The sequence below is a fragment of the Phyllostomus hastatus genome, unplaced genomic scaffold, assembly GCF_019186645.2.
Source record: "Phyllostomus hastatus isolate PE091 unplaced genomic scaffold, TTU_PhHast_1.1 phas_contig_1162, whole genome shotgun sequence".
Classification (NCBI taxonomy): Eukaryota; Metazoa; Chordata; class Mammalia; order Chiroptera; family Phyllostomidae; genus Phyllostomus; species Phyllostomus hastatus.
The window spans coordinates 541,695-557,669 of NW_025333537.1; the positions used below are offsets into that span (position 1 = coordinate 541,695).

General features: G+C 54.4%; 1 protein-coding gene across 1 annotated transcript; it reads left to right on the top strand.

Moving 5' to 3' along the window:
* The first annotated feature begins 491 nt into the window (after window positions 1-491).
* TFIP11 (tuftelin interacting protein 11) lies at window positions 492-15,868 on the top strand. The gene is made up of 13 exons (XM_045843189.1): window positions 492-629; window positions 2,435-2,652; window positions 4,527-4,680; window positions 5,010-5,166; window positions 6,918-7,045; window positions 8,612-8,764; window positions 10,385-10,912; window positions 11,018-11,124; window positions 11,851-12,019; window positions 12,519-12,762; window positions 13,235-13,377; window positions 14,032-14,197; window positions 15,443-15,868. Exons 2-13 carry the CDS (start codon window positions 2,444-2,446, stop codon window positions 15,796-15,798), a joined length of 2,514 nt encoding a protein of 837 aa, XP_045699145.1. The 5' UTR covers window positions 492-629; window positions 2,435-2,443; the 3' UTR covers window positions 15,799-15,868.
* The last annotated feature ends 107 nt before the right edge of the window (window positions 15,869-15,975 follow it).

Consider the following 15,975-nt stretch of genomic DNA (forward strand, 5'->3'; position numbering starts at 1 on the left):
TACTTGGGACCTCTCGAGTTTGCGCATTCATTCCTTCATGCCCTCAAACTGCAATATAAGGCTCTGTGGCCACACGATGCTAATACTGAGAGACCCCGAAGATACAGGATACAGTCTTGACCTTCATTATTCCCATATGAATGCCGTGCCCCGGCTCCCTTGATGTCTCACACAACTCCTCACAACTATCCTATGAACTAGTCCTATATCCTCATTTTACAGATTTAGAATTCCGGGCTGGCAAAGGAGGCTCGGCGAGGTCCACACCATTCATTACAGGTTGGGCGTCGCCACGAAGCTCAGGGGCGCGGCAGGGAAGCCGACTTAGCGGGTCGGCACCACCCAGCCACTCGGGGCCCTGAAAGCCTGAGTCTCTTTTCTCCATCTCAGCCCGGCCTCTCTAAGCCAAAGGCTCTCAAACCTTCCGTTGCTGCCATGGCAACCAGGGCGCCATTTCCGCTATTGCGAATGTCATTTCCGGCGCGCCGGACCGGGCACATCCGGGTGCCGACAACCAGAACGGCGCGCTTCTGTCACCGAGTGGGACACTGTTTGGGACGTCGAAATTGGACGAGGCGAGCTGGGCTGGGGAGTGGAAGGAACGAGAACACCGTCCCAGGAGGGAGTAGGTACGAGCGCCCGGGGAGGCAGGGCTCGGCCTCGCGAGTGTGGGCTTCGCAGACAGCTTTGCGGAGGCCGGGAGGGGGCGGGGCCGCTCGGGGTTACCGGAAAGTCGGGGCCTGGGTCGGTTTCGGAACCGAACCTACACCGCGAAGCCTGGACTGTAGGATAGAGAGACGCCGGAGCCTTTGCATCAAGTCCACCTGGCTTCAACCCTTGGCCAGTTGTGGAACTTAGGACAAGTTGTTGTTAACTTTTTTGAGCCTCATTTTGCTCACCCGGAGCGTGGAAACGCTGATAGAACCAATTTGGTAGAAGTGTCTTGATATTACGTTAGATTGTCGGTCTGAAGCGTCTAGCAAGTATTTAGCACTAGCCGAGGGCTCTTTAACTCGTGACAACTCTGTGATCGTTACCATGTCCAGTGCCCAGGGAGGCAGTACCGTTATTGTCTCCCGTGTTTGCGGGGCGCCGCGGAACATTTTTTTCCTTCGCACTCCTGGGTGGGTTGGATCCAGAGGCACCCAACCGGTGCACCAGTGAGTAGAATGAGCAGGGAGAACTGTCTAACGGAGCTGAGCAGGTAGACAATGTCTGTGGAAGTCATGAACTCCTTGACCCTGAAGGCTGCTTGCGGCAACTGGCAAACAAAAGTCACAATCGCTGTCATGTAGTGAATGTATTACTGTGCAGTGCACCACGCTGGGAACTTAGTGTGTATTTAATACACACCAAGTGCCTGGTAGAGTGGGGATTTGAACTCAGCCTGTGATTTTAGCACCTGATTTCTCAGTCACTTTGCTAGGTACCCCCCCCCCCCGCCCCCCGCAATCTGATAATAGTAATGATGATGAAGGTAATGGTGGGACTGCAGTAACAGCTGTTGTTCCTTGAGCACTTTTTCTAAGTGCCATCTCATTGAGTCTGCCTTACAAACATTCTCTGAGGCTGGTATGCTAGTTAATTCATTTAAGAGACTGCTGAGTCTGCTCATCCAGTTAATGAGAGCTGAATTTTCTATTACAGTTGAGCTGATTGACTGTTAAGGTAGTCTTTTTTTAAAAGATTTTATTTATTTATTTTTGGAGAGAGGGGAGAAAAGAGGAGAGAAACATCAATGTGTGGGTACTTCCTGCACGCCCCCCCCAACTGGGGACCTGGCCCGCAAACAGGCATATGCCCTAATTGGGAATTGAACCAACGACCCTTTGGTTCACAGGCTGGTGCTCGATCCACCAGGGATCGAGCTGCACCAACCAGGGCAAGGTAGGGTTCTTAAGCATAATTACTTTCCAGATTATAAGAAGAGGTTGGTTCGTGTTTTGGGGGGAAAACTGAGTCTTAGGGTCTCATCAAATAGTGTGTCTCAGAAAGCATATTCTGAAGAAACCACCTCCCCGGACTGACAAGGATCCAGATAGAAGTCTGTCTCAACAACAGAGAAAACAGTAAGAATGTGGAGTCTGGGAAGAGTCTCCAGTTTCCAAGGCAATCATTTATGGAATAACTTCAATGTTATTCTTCTGTGGTTTGTGTGAGAAATGTTCTATGACACTGAGTAGGACAAGGAGATAACACGCTTGAGAGTCACATGGACCGCTGGGACTAGTGTTTGTTCCACCTGTTTTATTACTGATTGTTTTTTAAAGTATGTTTTTAATGTCTGTGTTTGGAATTGTAACAATGATTTTCACGGACTCTGAGTTCGCAGGATGTTCTGAAGGTGGTAGGGAATAGGGACTCACAAGGGAGTCTTCTCTTGATGCTCTCAGAACTTAATGACAGACTGTGCCTTTTTTGTGTGTTCCTTTAGTGACCGGCCATGTCACTGTCCCACTTGTACCGGGACGGGGAAGGCCACATGGATGACGACGAGGATGAGAGGGAGAACTTTGAGATCACTGACTGGGATCTGCAGAACGAGTTCAACCCCAACCGGCAGCGGCATTGGCAGACCAAGGAAGAGGCCACCTACGGAGTGTGGGCAGAGCGCGACTCGGATGAAGAGCGGCCCAGCTTTGGAGGCAAACGGTACCATCTAGCGTGGGGCTGCTTCCCTTTGCAGCCTGGAAGGGGTTGGGGTAGATGCGGAGGGGTTTGGGGGGTACCCCACTAAATATACACTTCTCTCCTGGCCTTCCTGAGTCCCTTAGCTGCGATGTCAGCCGGGCGGGCTCAGCTTTCTCTTTAGGCTAGAGTGCTGCCCTTTCGCTGATTGAGGGCTTGCTGAGCAGTGATGTAGGGCCTCGTGCGGTAGACCCAGCCCTTGCAGAGAGCCCAGACCCTGGTGGATGGAGATAGGCAGTGATCAACAGTGTGTAACTAGGACTTGGGACCTGGGGGAGAGCACATTTTAGGACTTCTGACCTGTTTGAGAGGGCAGGGGAGGTTTCTTCAGAGAAGCGACCATGGAGCTGATGTGAAAACAGAAGGTAACTAGGGTGGGAGGAGAGGCCAGGCCCTTGACAGGAGGCAGCAGGGTACCATCCACGAAGATGTGAATGGGTTTGTGGACCGCAGTGGAGAGAAGGAGCGGGGTGTGGTTTGAGAAGGCCCTGGCTCTGTTAGAGAGGTTACGTTTGGGGAAGACCTTTTTGCTGATGTACAGAGTTGGAGTGTGGGCAGGAAGCTCTCTCTGTGAGGGGGCCGAGGCTGCAGTCCCTACTGAGGTGGTGGAGGCCCTGGCTAGGATGGTGACAGATGAGGATTAAGGCCGAAAGTCTCCTCAGTGTGAAGTCATGCGTGTGGGCCACACTTTACTCACCCAGTGTGTAGCAGGCTTGGGTTTGTCTCCTTGTCCCCATCCGTGGCCTGCAGGCTCCAGCCCATTGAGATTGTGCCTGAGAGAAGAAAGTAGAATTCAGCCTCACCTCACCTGGCAAGGAGATCTGAAAGTGCATGATAAATAGATCGGAGGTCAAGAAGTGCATGATCACGAGATAATAGCAGCCAGCACTTGTTGGCTGCTTGCTTGTCCCTGGTTCTCATGTGCTTGGTCCTGTTCACCTTATGAGAGAGGAGCCACAGTCACCACCCCATGTTGCAGGTTAAGGAGCTGCAGCCGAAGGCCACACAGCTAGGCTGTGAGAATCTGGGCCTGACTGACCCTAGAGTTCAGGCTGTTACCCACTGAGCTATAGAGCATCTTTTAGGGAGGAACTCTCTGTTTTGTTGCTCTTGTGGGGATGTTTAATTTCTAGTTAGTCATTTTGTAAAGCATCACTTTATTTTGCAGTATTCCCAGGGTTTTTCATTAGAACCTTTTCTCTGTTGCTTCAACCACACAGTGCAAAGGCCCTGGCTTCCGTTTAGACCTATGTTAAGTACTGTTGTTGGGGCAGTCAGTTAAAATTCATACTTTGTGTCCAAGAGTTAATTTCTTAGATATTATAGTTTAGTTTTCATTTGCAAATAAATTTAATGGACACGTACTTTTTCTTAGTTTGATATAATTGTTAATATATTTTCCATTCATATAATCTCTTTTAATGTGTATTTATTTATGATTCTTAGCTGTCATAATTTCTCTTTGATTTTGCATTTGAAATAGTGTCTAAAACAAGTGCTTTGTCAAGTAAGTATAGTATACCAGGCTTGGCACTCTAAAAAATAATGTGAAAGGGAAGTTGGATTATCACATCATTTATTGAATATTCAATCCACTCTACACTGATACAGACAGCTCTTTAGCCAGAGAGCTGACTTGAGCCCATCGGATAAAAATGTTAAGTGTGGTAACAGAAAGCCAGATCTGGGACCCTTTTGATATAAGTAAATGTGTTGCTTTTTAAATGGATCCCATGAGCTCCACTGTAAGGAGTCCTTCGGCCAGCAGAGTCCCCACAGGGCACGGCTGCGGAGGAGTGCTTTCCGGCCTGCCCCACGGGTGCTGTGTTTGCCTGCAGGGCCCGCGACTACTCCGCGCCCGTCAACTTCATCAGTGCCGGGCTCAAGAAGGGGGCGGCAGAGGAGGCGGAGCTGGAAGATTCCGATGATGAAGAAAAACCCGTTAAGCAGGATGAATTTCCTAAGGACTTCGGACCAAAGAAGTTAAAAACGGTAGCATCTTTACTGAAGGATCACGAGCTTAGTAATATCCTTGGAAGGTCGCTGCAGCCTAAACATCTCTCAGCGAGCGGGACGGTGGGGGGCGCGGCTGGAGTCCGGTGGTGGGAGTCTCCTTGTGGTGGCAGGTGCTCCGAGGTGGGACGTGTGCAGTGCCGCCCCTTTTCTGTCCTCACACACGCCTCGGATGTCCGTTCAGTCCGGGTGACATGTCGCACAGTGCTCCGTGGCTGGCAGGCCGGTGTGCCCATTGGCCAAGCTTGCTTTCTTAGGTTTCTCTTCTTTTTCTTTTCCCTCAGCTAAGCTTTGATGTTTCTTTTCAGGGTGGCAATTTTAAACCCAGCCAGAAAGGTTTTGCAGGAGGAACCAAGTCGTTCATGGATTTTGGCAGCTGGGAGAGACACACAAAAGGAATTGGGCAGAAGCTGCTGCAGAAGATGGGCTACGTCCCCGGGAGGGGCCTGGGGAAGAACGCACAGGGTAGGCACCGGCACCGGCACCCGCGTCGTCTGGATGCGGGAGGCCGGGCAGGGGGAAGGAGAGCCCCGTGAGGCATGGTCTGCCGTTTCTCCCTTGGAGGCACTCAGACTCCTCAGCAGCCTGGTCTAGTACAGACAAGCTGTGCGCCTGAGCCACCTTGCTGCATCAACCTCAGAGGAAGTGCTCGTTTCCGCAGGAGGAGAGGGTTGGGGTCTAAAGCGGGTGGCAAGTCCATGGGTGGAAGACAGGCCTCTTTTCGGCCTGTCCAATGGTTCTAAAAAAGTTGAACTTGTTGCCAGCACTTAAAAACAGACAGGCTCACCTAACATTCCAGGTGTGCCTGGCAGTAACTGGTTCAGCTTGGTCACAGCTGCTGCAGGGCAGTGCACGTGGCCTGCTCTCCACCGGGGCCTGCTGCACCCCACCCCCCCCCCCCACAACCCCACCCGGTCCACTTGACTCATTTCCATTCATCTTCCTGGGCCCTGAAGGCATGAGAGTTCATAGTCCCTGCTGACGAGAGTTTCGGTTTTGCAAACATAGGGAATATCCATAAACCATTGTGTGTAGCTTTTTTCTTTAAGATTTTACTTATTTATTTCTAGAGAGAGGGGAAGAGAAGGAGAAAGAGGAGGAGAGAACTATTAATGTGTGGCTGCTTCTCGCGCGCCCCATACTGGGACCTGGCCCGCAACCCTGGCATGTGCCCTGACTGGGAGTTGAACTGGCAACCCTCTGGTTTGCAGCCCACACTCAATCCACTGAGCTACACCAGCCAGGGCTGTGTGTAGCTTTTTTAATAGCGAGAGACATGTAGCTATGAACCTGGCTGAGCAAATCCTGCATCAGTTACCTCCAGCCTCGCTGAGACGCACTGTCTCCTCTTGGCCTTTGTCCCACAGCCCTGTCAAGACAGCCCCCGTCCCAGGCTCTCAGCTCCTCGGTGCCAGGGCCCCTCACACCAGGCAGCTGCAGCCGTCCCGCAGGAGACAGCTATCCTTGTCCACGAGCCGTTGCCCGGGCACAGCCCCGAGTGGGTGTGAGCAGTTGTGTGCTCTGTGATTTGCAGGCAGCTCCCTGAATCATGGCGCAGGTCAAACCCACGTTATGTGTGGGAAGCCCTAGCTGATGAAAAACCCACAGTGTGAAGGGGAGATAGCAGTGGTGACCAGGAATGGGAGTGGGGCGTGTTCGAACTGAGATTTGAGCAGTACTAACTGGAAGTGGGAGGTGGCGGAAAGTTTTATTGAATTGTGGTTTTGTTTATGAACTCTTATAAGAACATGTATTTCCAAGGCTGAAGCACATTATAAAACAAGTTGAGCGCAGTTGGTGTGCATGTAAAATAGATAGAGCCTCAAATGCAGCTTCACCTGCTTCAGTCAGAATCAGTATATTATCTGAGTCACTTCACGTTCCATATCAAAGGCTCCCGAGTGAGCGGAGGGTTTAGCTGCCACAGTTCCCTGTTACAAACAAACGCTCCGGCACAGAATGAGCCCAAGGGGAAACGGGGGTCTGTGTGCAGGACGTAAGTAGTCCCCTTGTCAGCAGACTGCTCTGCGGCGGCGTGAATGCGCAGAAGGTGCGAATCGCACAGGACGTGAGCAGTGTCCGGGGCAGAGGGGGCTCCTTCCCGGGCCTCGTGGCACGGTGGGTCCGGGAAGTGTGAGTTCACGGGCTGGCCTGTTAAAGTGCAAGAACTGCTGTGATCTGAAGTCTCTTTTTTTCTCTTTTGCCGAAATCGTCAGGCATCATTAACCCGATCGAAGCCAAGCAGAGAAAGGGGAAAGGCGCCGTGGGAGCCTACGGCTCGGAGCGCACCACCCAGTCCCTGCAGGACTTCCCCGTGGTCGACTCTGAAGAGGAAGCCGAGGAGGTGACTGGAAGCCGGGAGGTGCGGGTGGGTGGTGTCTGTGCGTTCTCACTCGTCAGCTCCTTCGTTTGCTCACGCACTCATTCCCCGTTGGCCTCCATGTGGTTATTGCACAGCGTGGGCCGGTCACTGCGCCGGAGAGTGGTTGTGCACGGCCCAGGGCCTGGGGCAGACAGGCAGCGCACTCAGCGACCGTGGGGTCGGAAAGAGCAGCAGTGAGTGCTAAGAAGTGCTAAACTAGAAAATGAGACTGGGGGTCACGGGTGGGTAGGGTGACACTCTGCCAGTAAACACGGTGGGCAGGGAAGACCTCCAAGGAAGAAGACATTTCAGTTCCCGAGGCAGAAGAGAGGGCAGTGGCCCCAGGTGCGTCAGAGGCCAGAGGGCACAGGGCAGCCCCGAGTGCAGCAGTGAGGAGGCGCTGAGGAGGTGCGGTGGCAGGGCGGCAGCACGCCAAGCGGGGCGGGGAGGGCGCGAGGAGGTGGGGGCCCAGGCCACCTGGCCTCGAAGGCCAGTGAGTGCTAGGCTGTCGTCCCACGAGCAGCAGGGACTACCTGCTGTCAGCTGTGTACGCTTTGCTGCAGCGACAGAAGGGGCTGGCTCTTCTGATCCATGTGTGACTCTCTTCCCCTTTGTATTTATGGGGGAAGCACGACGCTGCGAAGACTCGTGTCATTACTGTTCTTGTCCTCGACCCTCCCCTTTTACTGAGGAAGGAGGCATTTGATAGTGGGGGGTTGACTGCTGCGGCAGGGGCTCTCAGACCTAGAAGCTAATGGGTGTCCTCCGGCATGCGGCAGGGTGGGGCAGGTGAGCCGGGTGAGAGACAGCAGGGCGTGGTGGGGCCTGAGGCCGACTGGTGCAGGCGTGGCCTGTCTAAGGGTGCCGTTTCTGCTCAGCTCTGGGCAATTATTGCCACAGGAACTGTGGGCCCAGTGTTGCTTGATTTAATGGTTTCCCCAGAGCAGAAGTCCAGATTTTTTTTTTTTTTAGAAAAAAATTACAAGTGTTAGACCAATGTGAGAAAGACAGAGTAACAAACAAAACCCACTCGTGGGCTGAACTCCACCGCCCTCCTTCTGACAGCTCCCTCCTCTCCTTCAGATCGTCCTGCAGAGAAGCTCTGCAGTGCCACTTGTGAAAGATAGTTTTGCCTTCAAACCCAGGGGCCTGCTTATTTACCCTCATTTCAAACTAGAACCAGGGTTTCATGTACTTAAAAAAAAAAAAACGCTTTTTGTTGTGTTTCTAAGTTTTACATGAGGTAAATTGAAAACTAGCAGCATGCTGGATATAGTAGATGCTCGGCATCTACTATACTGTTGCTTTGTCTTGATTTTTGTCTCTCTTTCCAGTCTGACCCATGCCTTCTGAACCTCGTTATTTATAAGAGGGGGGTGGGCGTCCAGGAGTATCATTAGGTGGGTTTAGTGTCACATGGGCACGGTCCTTAGCACGGGACCTTGGGGACACCCAAGACAGCAGCTGCTGGACGTCTGTTGGTGGTCTCAGTGGACGGCTGGGAAAAGTGGGCGCGCATGTGTGACGGGCTGTGTCCCTCTGGTTCAGGAGTTCCAGAAGGAGCTGAGCCAGTGGAGGAAAGACCCCAGTGGAAGCAAGAAGAAGCCCAAATACTCTTACAGGACAGTGGAAGAGTTGAAGGCCAAGGGCAGGATTAGCAAGAAGCTCTCCGCTCCACAGAAGGAGCTGTCTCAGGTCAAGGTACGTGGGCCCCGGGACACCTGGTCTGGGATGGGGCGCTGGAAAACACAAAGTGGTCCCGCAGCCCAGAGTCCGTCACCAAACGTTTTCTGAGGTTTCTTCGGGGCCTCTGTCCAGGACTTTTGCCCCAGTCCTGCTTTTCTCACCTGAGAGCAGCGTGCCCCCATTCAGTGCACTCACACCTTCAGGAAGCTGTCTAGTCCCTGCTGCGTGCCCGGCACTCTTCCCTGCACCCAGGTAGGGAGACGGCGTGCCCTTCCTTCGGAAGCCTGCAGCCGGGAGCTACCGAAAACCCAGTGTGCCCGTGATCTTCAACGAGTGCATGGCCCCAGGGGGAGGCTGTTCTGTAGGTGCACCCTCTTTTCTGCTAGACTTTTCACTTTTCTCTGGTTTCGGTTTTTGACAGGCATGGTTTGTACATCAAGCCTTGGCTTTGTTTTATTTTTTAAGGATAGAATCTTAGAAGAACAGGCATGGAACAATCAAGGAACAGGATGGTCTTTAAGGCTCTTACCATACTGGAAAGGTGTGCCTCACTCTCTGACCAGGCGTGCCAGGCAGTCCTCTGGGCACACCAGCACTGTGTGGGTTATTTTTTAAGAATAGATTACAGCCCTGACTGGTGAGGCTCCGTTGATTGGGCGTCGTACTGCAAAGCGAAAGGTCACAGGTTCAGTTCCCAGTCCCGGCACATGCCTGGGTTAAAAGTCTTAAAGAAGAAAAGGACAGATTACATTATCACACAGTCATGTGCCTAGTCTTAGGTTTTCCTGCACTCCCCCGAGTAGCCAGAGAACAGGGGTGGCAGCTGTGTGTGGTGGTCTGCTGTGGGCGCGACAGTACTGTGGCACTCAGACGTGAGTGGGGCTCTCTGTCAGGGCGCTGTGCTTCAGGTTATCTGGGTCCCGATGAGAAATGCAGCCGTGCAGGCCCGGCCAGGGGTAGCCTGGACCCGAGGGTGTGTTTCCCGCGGGCGGGGCTGGTGCAGATGGTCCTTGGCTCGCACTCCACGGGACGGTGGTGGTGAGTAATCCTGTTCCAGTGCAGTCTGTGTGCCGGTCTCCCCGGTCTTCTCTTGGCACGCTGGCGTGAGCTCATTTCCTGGGTTGCCTTTGGCCAATAGCTGGGTTTTTGTATGTTTTATTTTGTTTTTAAATTAAACTTTTATTGTATATTTTAGACAATTAGGCAGTACAGAGGCAAAAATAAAATACTATTTTCTTTCCTGTAGTTTTCAGATCTTGATGTACATCCTTTCAGATCTTTGCTGAAACATACATGTTTTTTACCAAAATGTTACTTTGATTATATGTGCTTTATTAGCTGCTTTGATCGGAATAGTCTCTACTTTTCCATGAAAATAGATTTTCATCTCTACTAGACAGTCTATATTCAAATTTCATCAGTTTTCCTAAAAAGTCTTCTCCACCTGCTTTGTCCACAGGGGCCCCGAGCCGCCTCTAACACAGGGCAGCACGGACCCCTGCCCTCTCCCGGCCCCGCCGGCTGAGCAGTGTGCTTTCACACCCTGCCACTCGCGCTGTGTGTCCCCGGCCTTAGGGGTGTCGTGTATAGGGCAGCACTGCTGAGTGCTAACTGTCCCCTCTGCCATTCTCCAAGGTCATAGACATGACCGGCCGGGAGCAGAAGGTCTACTACAGCTACAGCCAGATCAGCAACAAGCACAACATCCCCGACGACGGGCTGCCCCTGCAGTCCCAGCAGCTGCCGCAGCCCGGCAAGGAGGCCAAGGCCCCAGGCTTCGCGCTGCCCGAGCTGGAGCACAACCTGCAGCTGCTCATCGACCTCACGGAGCAGGAAATCATCCAGAACGACCGGCAGCTGCAGTACGAGCGGGACATGGTGGTCAACCTGTCGCACGAGCTGGAGAAGATGTCGGAGGTGCTGGACCACGAGGAGCGGGTCATCTCCAACCTCAGCAGAGTCCTGGAGATGGTGGAGGAGTGCGAGCGGCGCATGCAGCCCAACTGCAGCCACCCCCTCACGCTGGACGAGTGCGCCCGCATCTTCGAGACCCTGCAGGACAAGTACTACGAGGAGTACCGCATGTCCGATCGCGTGGACCTCGCCGTGGCCATCGTCTACCCGCTCGTGAAGGAGTACTTCAAGGAGTGGGATCCCCTCCAAGTGAGTCGCTGCCCCTGGCCTGGGGAGTGCCTCGGCTGCAAGAGCGTGTCTGGGGGCGAGGGGGGCTGCCGACCGCGCCCTTTCAGCCGCCGTGTTCCTCCTCAGGACTGTACCTACGGCACCGAGATCATCTCCAAGTGGAAGAGCCTCCTGGAGAATGACCAGCTGCTGTCCCACGGTGGGCAGGACCTCTCGGCAGATGCCTTTCACAGGTACTCTGGGTAGAGTGGGTGCAGAGCGTGCCCGCTGCCGTGCCCTGGGGGCCGTGGAGGACCGCTGCCCGGGGCGGGGGACACTGGCCTTTATTAACCCCCCGCCGCGTGCAGGCATGCTGGGGATTTCAGTCCCCGTTCATTAGTTCGCCCCACGCTTGTCCGGTGTCTGTGGAGGAGCACATGTGTGCTGGGCTCACCCTGGCAGCACAGCGGACGGCGTCTGTCCACAGTGACTGGAAAAGGCGGCTGTAGTCAGGAGTGGTCACATGAACCTGCGGTGCGAACTGGGCACAGCAGTACAGAATGTTGAAGGCGTACACCGCTTTGGGAGGGGTTTGAGGCAGAGGTCTCTGAGGGGGACATTTAGTCTATAGCCCAAAGGGCGAGAGGGGTCAGCTGTGCAGAGAGCTCAGGGTGGAAAAACACGTGACACGTTGAGAGGGGATGTTGTGCAGGGGCCATGAGCCGGTGTGACCCCGCAGCAGCCCTGCCAGGCAGGCGGGCACTGCCTGGAACGAGGGTTCCGGGTTGGGTGGGCGGCCAGGGAAGCAAGGAAGAGGCGGCGCAGGTCTGGTCAGTGTGGGGGCTGACCGATGGCTTTCGGACTGCGTTTCCAGGCCGCACCTTTGTCTGCCTTACTCGGGAGGCGTGGGTGTTGGGGTACTTGGCGCGTGGTGAGCCCGGGCAGCGCAGTGAGCCAGCCTGCCCCTCTTTCTCCCGTAGGCTGATATGGGAAGTCTGGATGCCTTTCGTTCGGAATATCGTCGCCCAGTGGCAGCCCAGGAACTGTGAGCCGATGGTGGACTTCTTGGATAGCTGGGCGCACATCATCCCCGTGTGGATCTTGGACAACATACTGGACCAGCTCATCTTCCCCAAGCTGCAGAAGGAGGTGGGGCCCAGAGCCTGGGGGGCAGCTCATGGGTAGCCACGGGGACATGGCCACGGGGACTTGGCTGTGCTCTTCCTCGTGCTGCTGGAACGCCTGCAGTGAACACGGGGCAGCAGTGCTCTCGTCCGTGCTAACCCTGGCCGTTCAGTCAGCACCGTTCCCCCCAGAGTCCCCTGCTAATGGGGAATCCTCTTGGTTTCTCTCTTAAAACTGAGACTGCCATTTCTGAGACGTAATGCAATTGAACGGGTGTGTTTATTTGTGGGTCAGTGTCTCTGTTTTGAGGAAATGTAGTGCAGAATGCCTGCCAAGCACCTAGGCTGCCTCTTTGTACCTAACGTGTCCCTCCACGAGAGAGAGACTGTGTCCTCCACACACGTGCGCGGGACTGGACCTCGGCCATGAGAGCACATGGCTTCCTCGCCGTGACCCACGGGGCAGGGCATCACGGGACTGCCCCGCAGGCTGCGTGACCGCCCCTCTCCCGCTCCTTCTGCAGGTGGAAAACTGGAACCCGCTGACGGACACCGTCCCCATCCACTCGTGGATCCACCCGTGGCTCCCCCTCATGCAGGCGCGCCTGGAGCCGCTGTACTCCCCCATCCGGAGCAAGCTGTCCAGCGCCCTGCAGAAGTGGCACCCTAGCGACTCCTCTGCCAAGCTCATCCTCCAGCCCTGGAAAGACGTCTTCACGCCTGGCTCCTGGGAAGCGTTCATGGTCAAGAACATCGTGCCCAAGCTGGGTAAGAACATGGGGAAAACGCATCCACGTCCCGCAGCTCTGGGGCCTTGGCTGCTCTGGCAGCATCACGACTGTGCTTCTGAAATGAGGCCTCGGAGCCGTACGTACGACAGAGCTGGTGAGCACAGGGCGTTTCTCACCGTAGGAGGCGCCATTTCCCTGCACTGAGGCTGAGTGTGAATGAAGCCGGGTCCTTATGGCAGTGACGGAAAGACCGTGCTGGCCACGTCAGACTCAGTGTGCCTGCCTCCTGGTTACTCATTGGTCTGGTTGGGCTGGTAACACGATAGCCACTGGTAATTTGATACTAAATTTGAGTTATTGCTGGGTTAGAGAGGAAATGGACCTTTAAGAATGGCCATGTCAAGAGCTCCCAGCTGACTAAGAGTAGAGCAAAGGCCAACACTGGCTGGCAAAGACTGCACTCCTCATGCTTCTGTGGCTTTGCCTTAGAGAGTGGGTCTCTCTTCCAGGGATGTGTCTCGGGGAGTTAGTCATTAACCCCCACCAGCAGCACATGGATGCGTTCTACTGGGTCATCGACTGGGAAGGGATGATCTCCGTCTCCAGCCTGGTGGGGCTCCTTGAAAAGCACTTCTTCCCCAAGTGGCTTCAGGTACGCTTGTTTGCTTTGCTGGGGTGGGACGGGGGCAGGGAGCATTCACTTAATTCCTGGGTAACTGGCAGATTGCAGCGCTATAACCATGCAACAAAAATAAAATTGCGTGGTAGGATAGGAACGAGTTAAGCAGTGATGACAGTAACTGCCATTTCTGGACCATTTGCCATGTGCCAGATGTTCCAAGCACTTTATTTGCATGATTTTGGGGTGTGACACCCCCTGTTGTACAGGCCTGAGGCTCAGAGTTCAGGTGCAAGGCACGTAGCTAGCAAGCTGACCCCAAATTCCACCCTCCTAAGTGCCTGGCTGTTCAGTCTCATAAACATCACCAGCATGTAGGACTGTGGCTAAAACATAGGTTCTCCTTAGAAGTTTTCTTTTTCCTTCTTTTTATTAGAGGGAAAGAGAGGGAGAAAAGGATTGATGTGCAAGAGATACACCGATTGGTTGCCTCTCACAAGGACCCCAACTGGGAACCTGGCCCACACCCTAGGCATGTGCCCCGACTGGGAATTGAACTGGTGACCTTTTGGTTTGCAGGATGGCACTCAATCCACTGAGCCACCCCCAGCCAGGGCCTCTTTAGAAGTTTTGATCCCTTTCGTTGCCTCTGTGGATGTAAGTTTCTTACTTGTTCCTTTTCGGCAGGTGCTGTGCTCCTGGCTCAGCAACAGCCCAAACTATGAGGAGATCACCAAGTGGTATCTGGGCTGGAAGTCCATGTTCTCAGACCAAGTGCTGGCACACCCATCCATCAAGGACAAATTCAATGAAGCACTCGACATCATGAACAGGGCGGTGTCCTCCAACGTTGGTGAGTGGGGGTTCTGTTTGGGATGTCCTAGCACCGAGTTTCTGAACACGCAGATGGCACAGAATCAGAGTGCTCAGGTACCCTGGGCTGACTACAGCGTGACTCACCACCTGCTCCCGCAGACGCCGACCCAGTCACCAGGCCAGTATGCAGCTGGCGAGCACCACTGCCAGCTCTCCTGGGACTGGGAGGGGCGACTTTCCCTCAGCGGGGACAGGTTTAGGCAGGAGTCACACCATGTGGGTCTATCTCCAGTGCCCACCTTTGTAACCACTGTGCTGTGTGGCTTTTTGGGGTTTATTTGTGTCTGCTCGGCCAGCGCTGGGTGTGCTACTCCAGTGTAAGAGCTCACAGTGGAGTCGGGGCACAGTCAGACTCTCAGTAGTTGCTTAACGCCTCTCAGACCATTTTCTCTACCTGTAAAACCATCACAATACCCATCTTCCAGGTTTTCTTTAAAAACCTAAAGGGACTGAGGTACTGTTTGTGTATAGCGCTCAACAGGTGTCTTCGTTGTGTCAGAAGTGGGCAGCAGACTGTTCATTTAATGCCTCCTCCCCACCCACCTCAGGTCCAGGTGAGCGGCTGCCTGGACCAGGGGCCCCGGGCACCTGCTCGGCCGCTCCGTATCCATGTGCACACTCCTCAGAGCGGCCACTCTGACTGTCTCGGATGAGGTCGGCAGGGCCGAGAGCTTGTCCAGGGTCACACAGCTTAGGAGTGGCAGCTGTGATTGGAGTTTCTGTTTTGTGAGCCTTCACTTCTTTCCACTAAGTCTATTACATGGAAACAGGGTTGGAACTCACAGGTTACTTAATATTGCGCAGAATGAAGCACATGTACTTTTTTGCTATTTACCCAGGCCCTTCCAGGGGTATTAGTGGGCTCTTCTCATGCTCTGCAGACACTCCTGCAGCCTCCCTGGCCCCAGGCTCCTAGCACTGCTCCCCGCCTGCACCCTCAGCTGGCACTGAGCACATGGGCACGTGGGCCTGCTTCTCTGTCCTCCAGCATCTAGGCTTCAGCTCCCCACAGGCACTTTAAATTCATCCAGGCCCAGAGGCCTGTGTGGTAACATTCCAGCCGGGTGTCAAGGTGCTTGATCGTCAGTTTTAGTGCTTTGTGAACTTGAGGCACAGCTACCCTTTGGTGAGTGACAGGTTTTAGAGAGGTTCGCCCAGCTGCGGCCTAGATTCTGTGCGTGCTGGGACACCCCTGCTCACCCCCTGCCCTCCTCTCTCCCAGGCGCCTACATGCAGCCCGGAGCACGGGAGAACATCGCCTACCTCACCCACACGGAGCGGAGGAAGGACTTCCAGTATGAGGCCATGCAGGAGCGACGGGAGGCCGAGAACATGGCCCAGAGGGGCATCGGCGTGGCCGCCAGCTCCGTGCCCATGAACTTTAAGGACCTCATCGAGACCAAGGCCGAGGAGCACAACATCGTCTTCATGCCCGTCATCGGGAAGCGGCACGAGGGGAAGCAGCTCTACACCTTCGGCCGCATCGTCATCTACATCGACCGGGGGGTGGTGTTCGTCCAGGGCGAGAAGACGTGGGTGCCCACCTCGCTGCAGAGCCTGATCGACATGGCCAAGTAGGCTGTGGCAGGACCCCCGCACCCGAGAGGGACCTGCTTATGAATAAACAGTATTTTACACCCCCTGGAAAGAGTGACTTCTCTATTCACCAGTGCTCCCACCAGCCAGGCCGCCGAGGAGGGCTGGGAAACACGGTAATGCCATTTTACCCGGTTCCTCCGCAGCGTACTGTCCTCT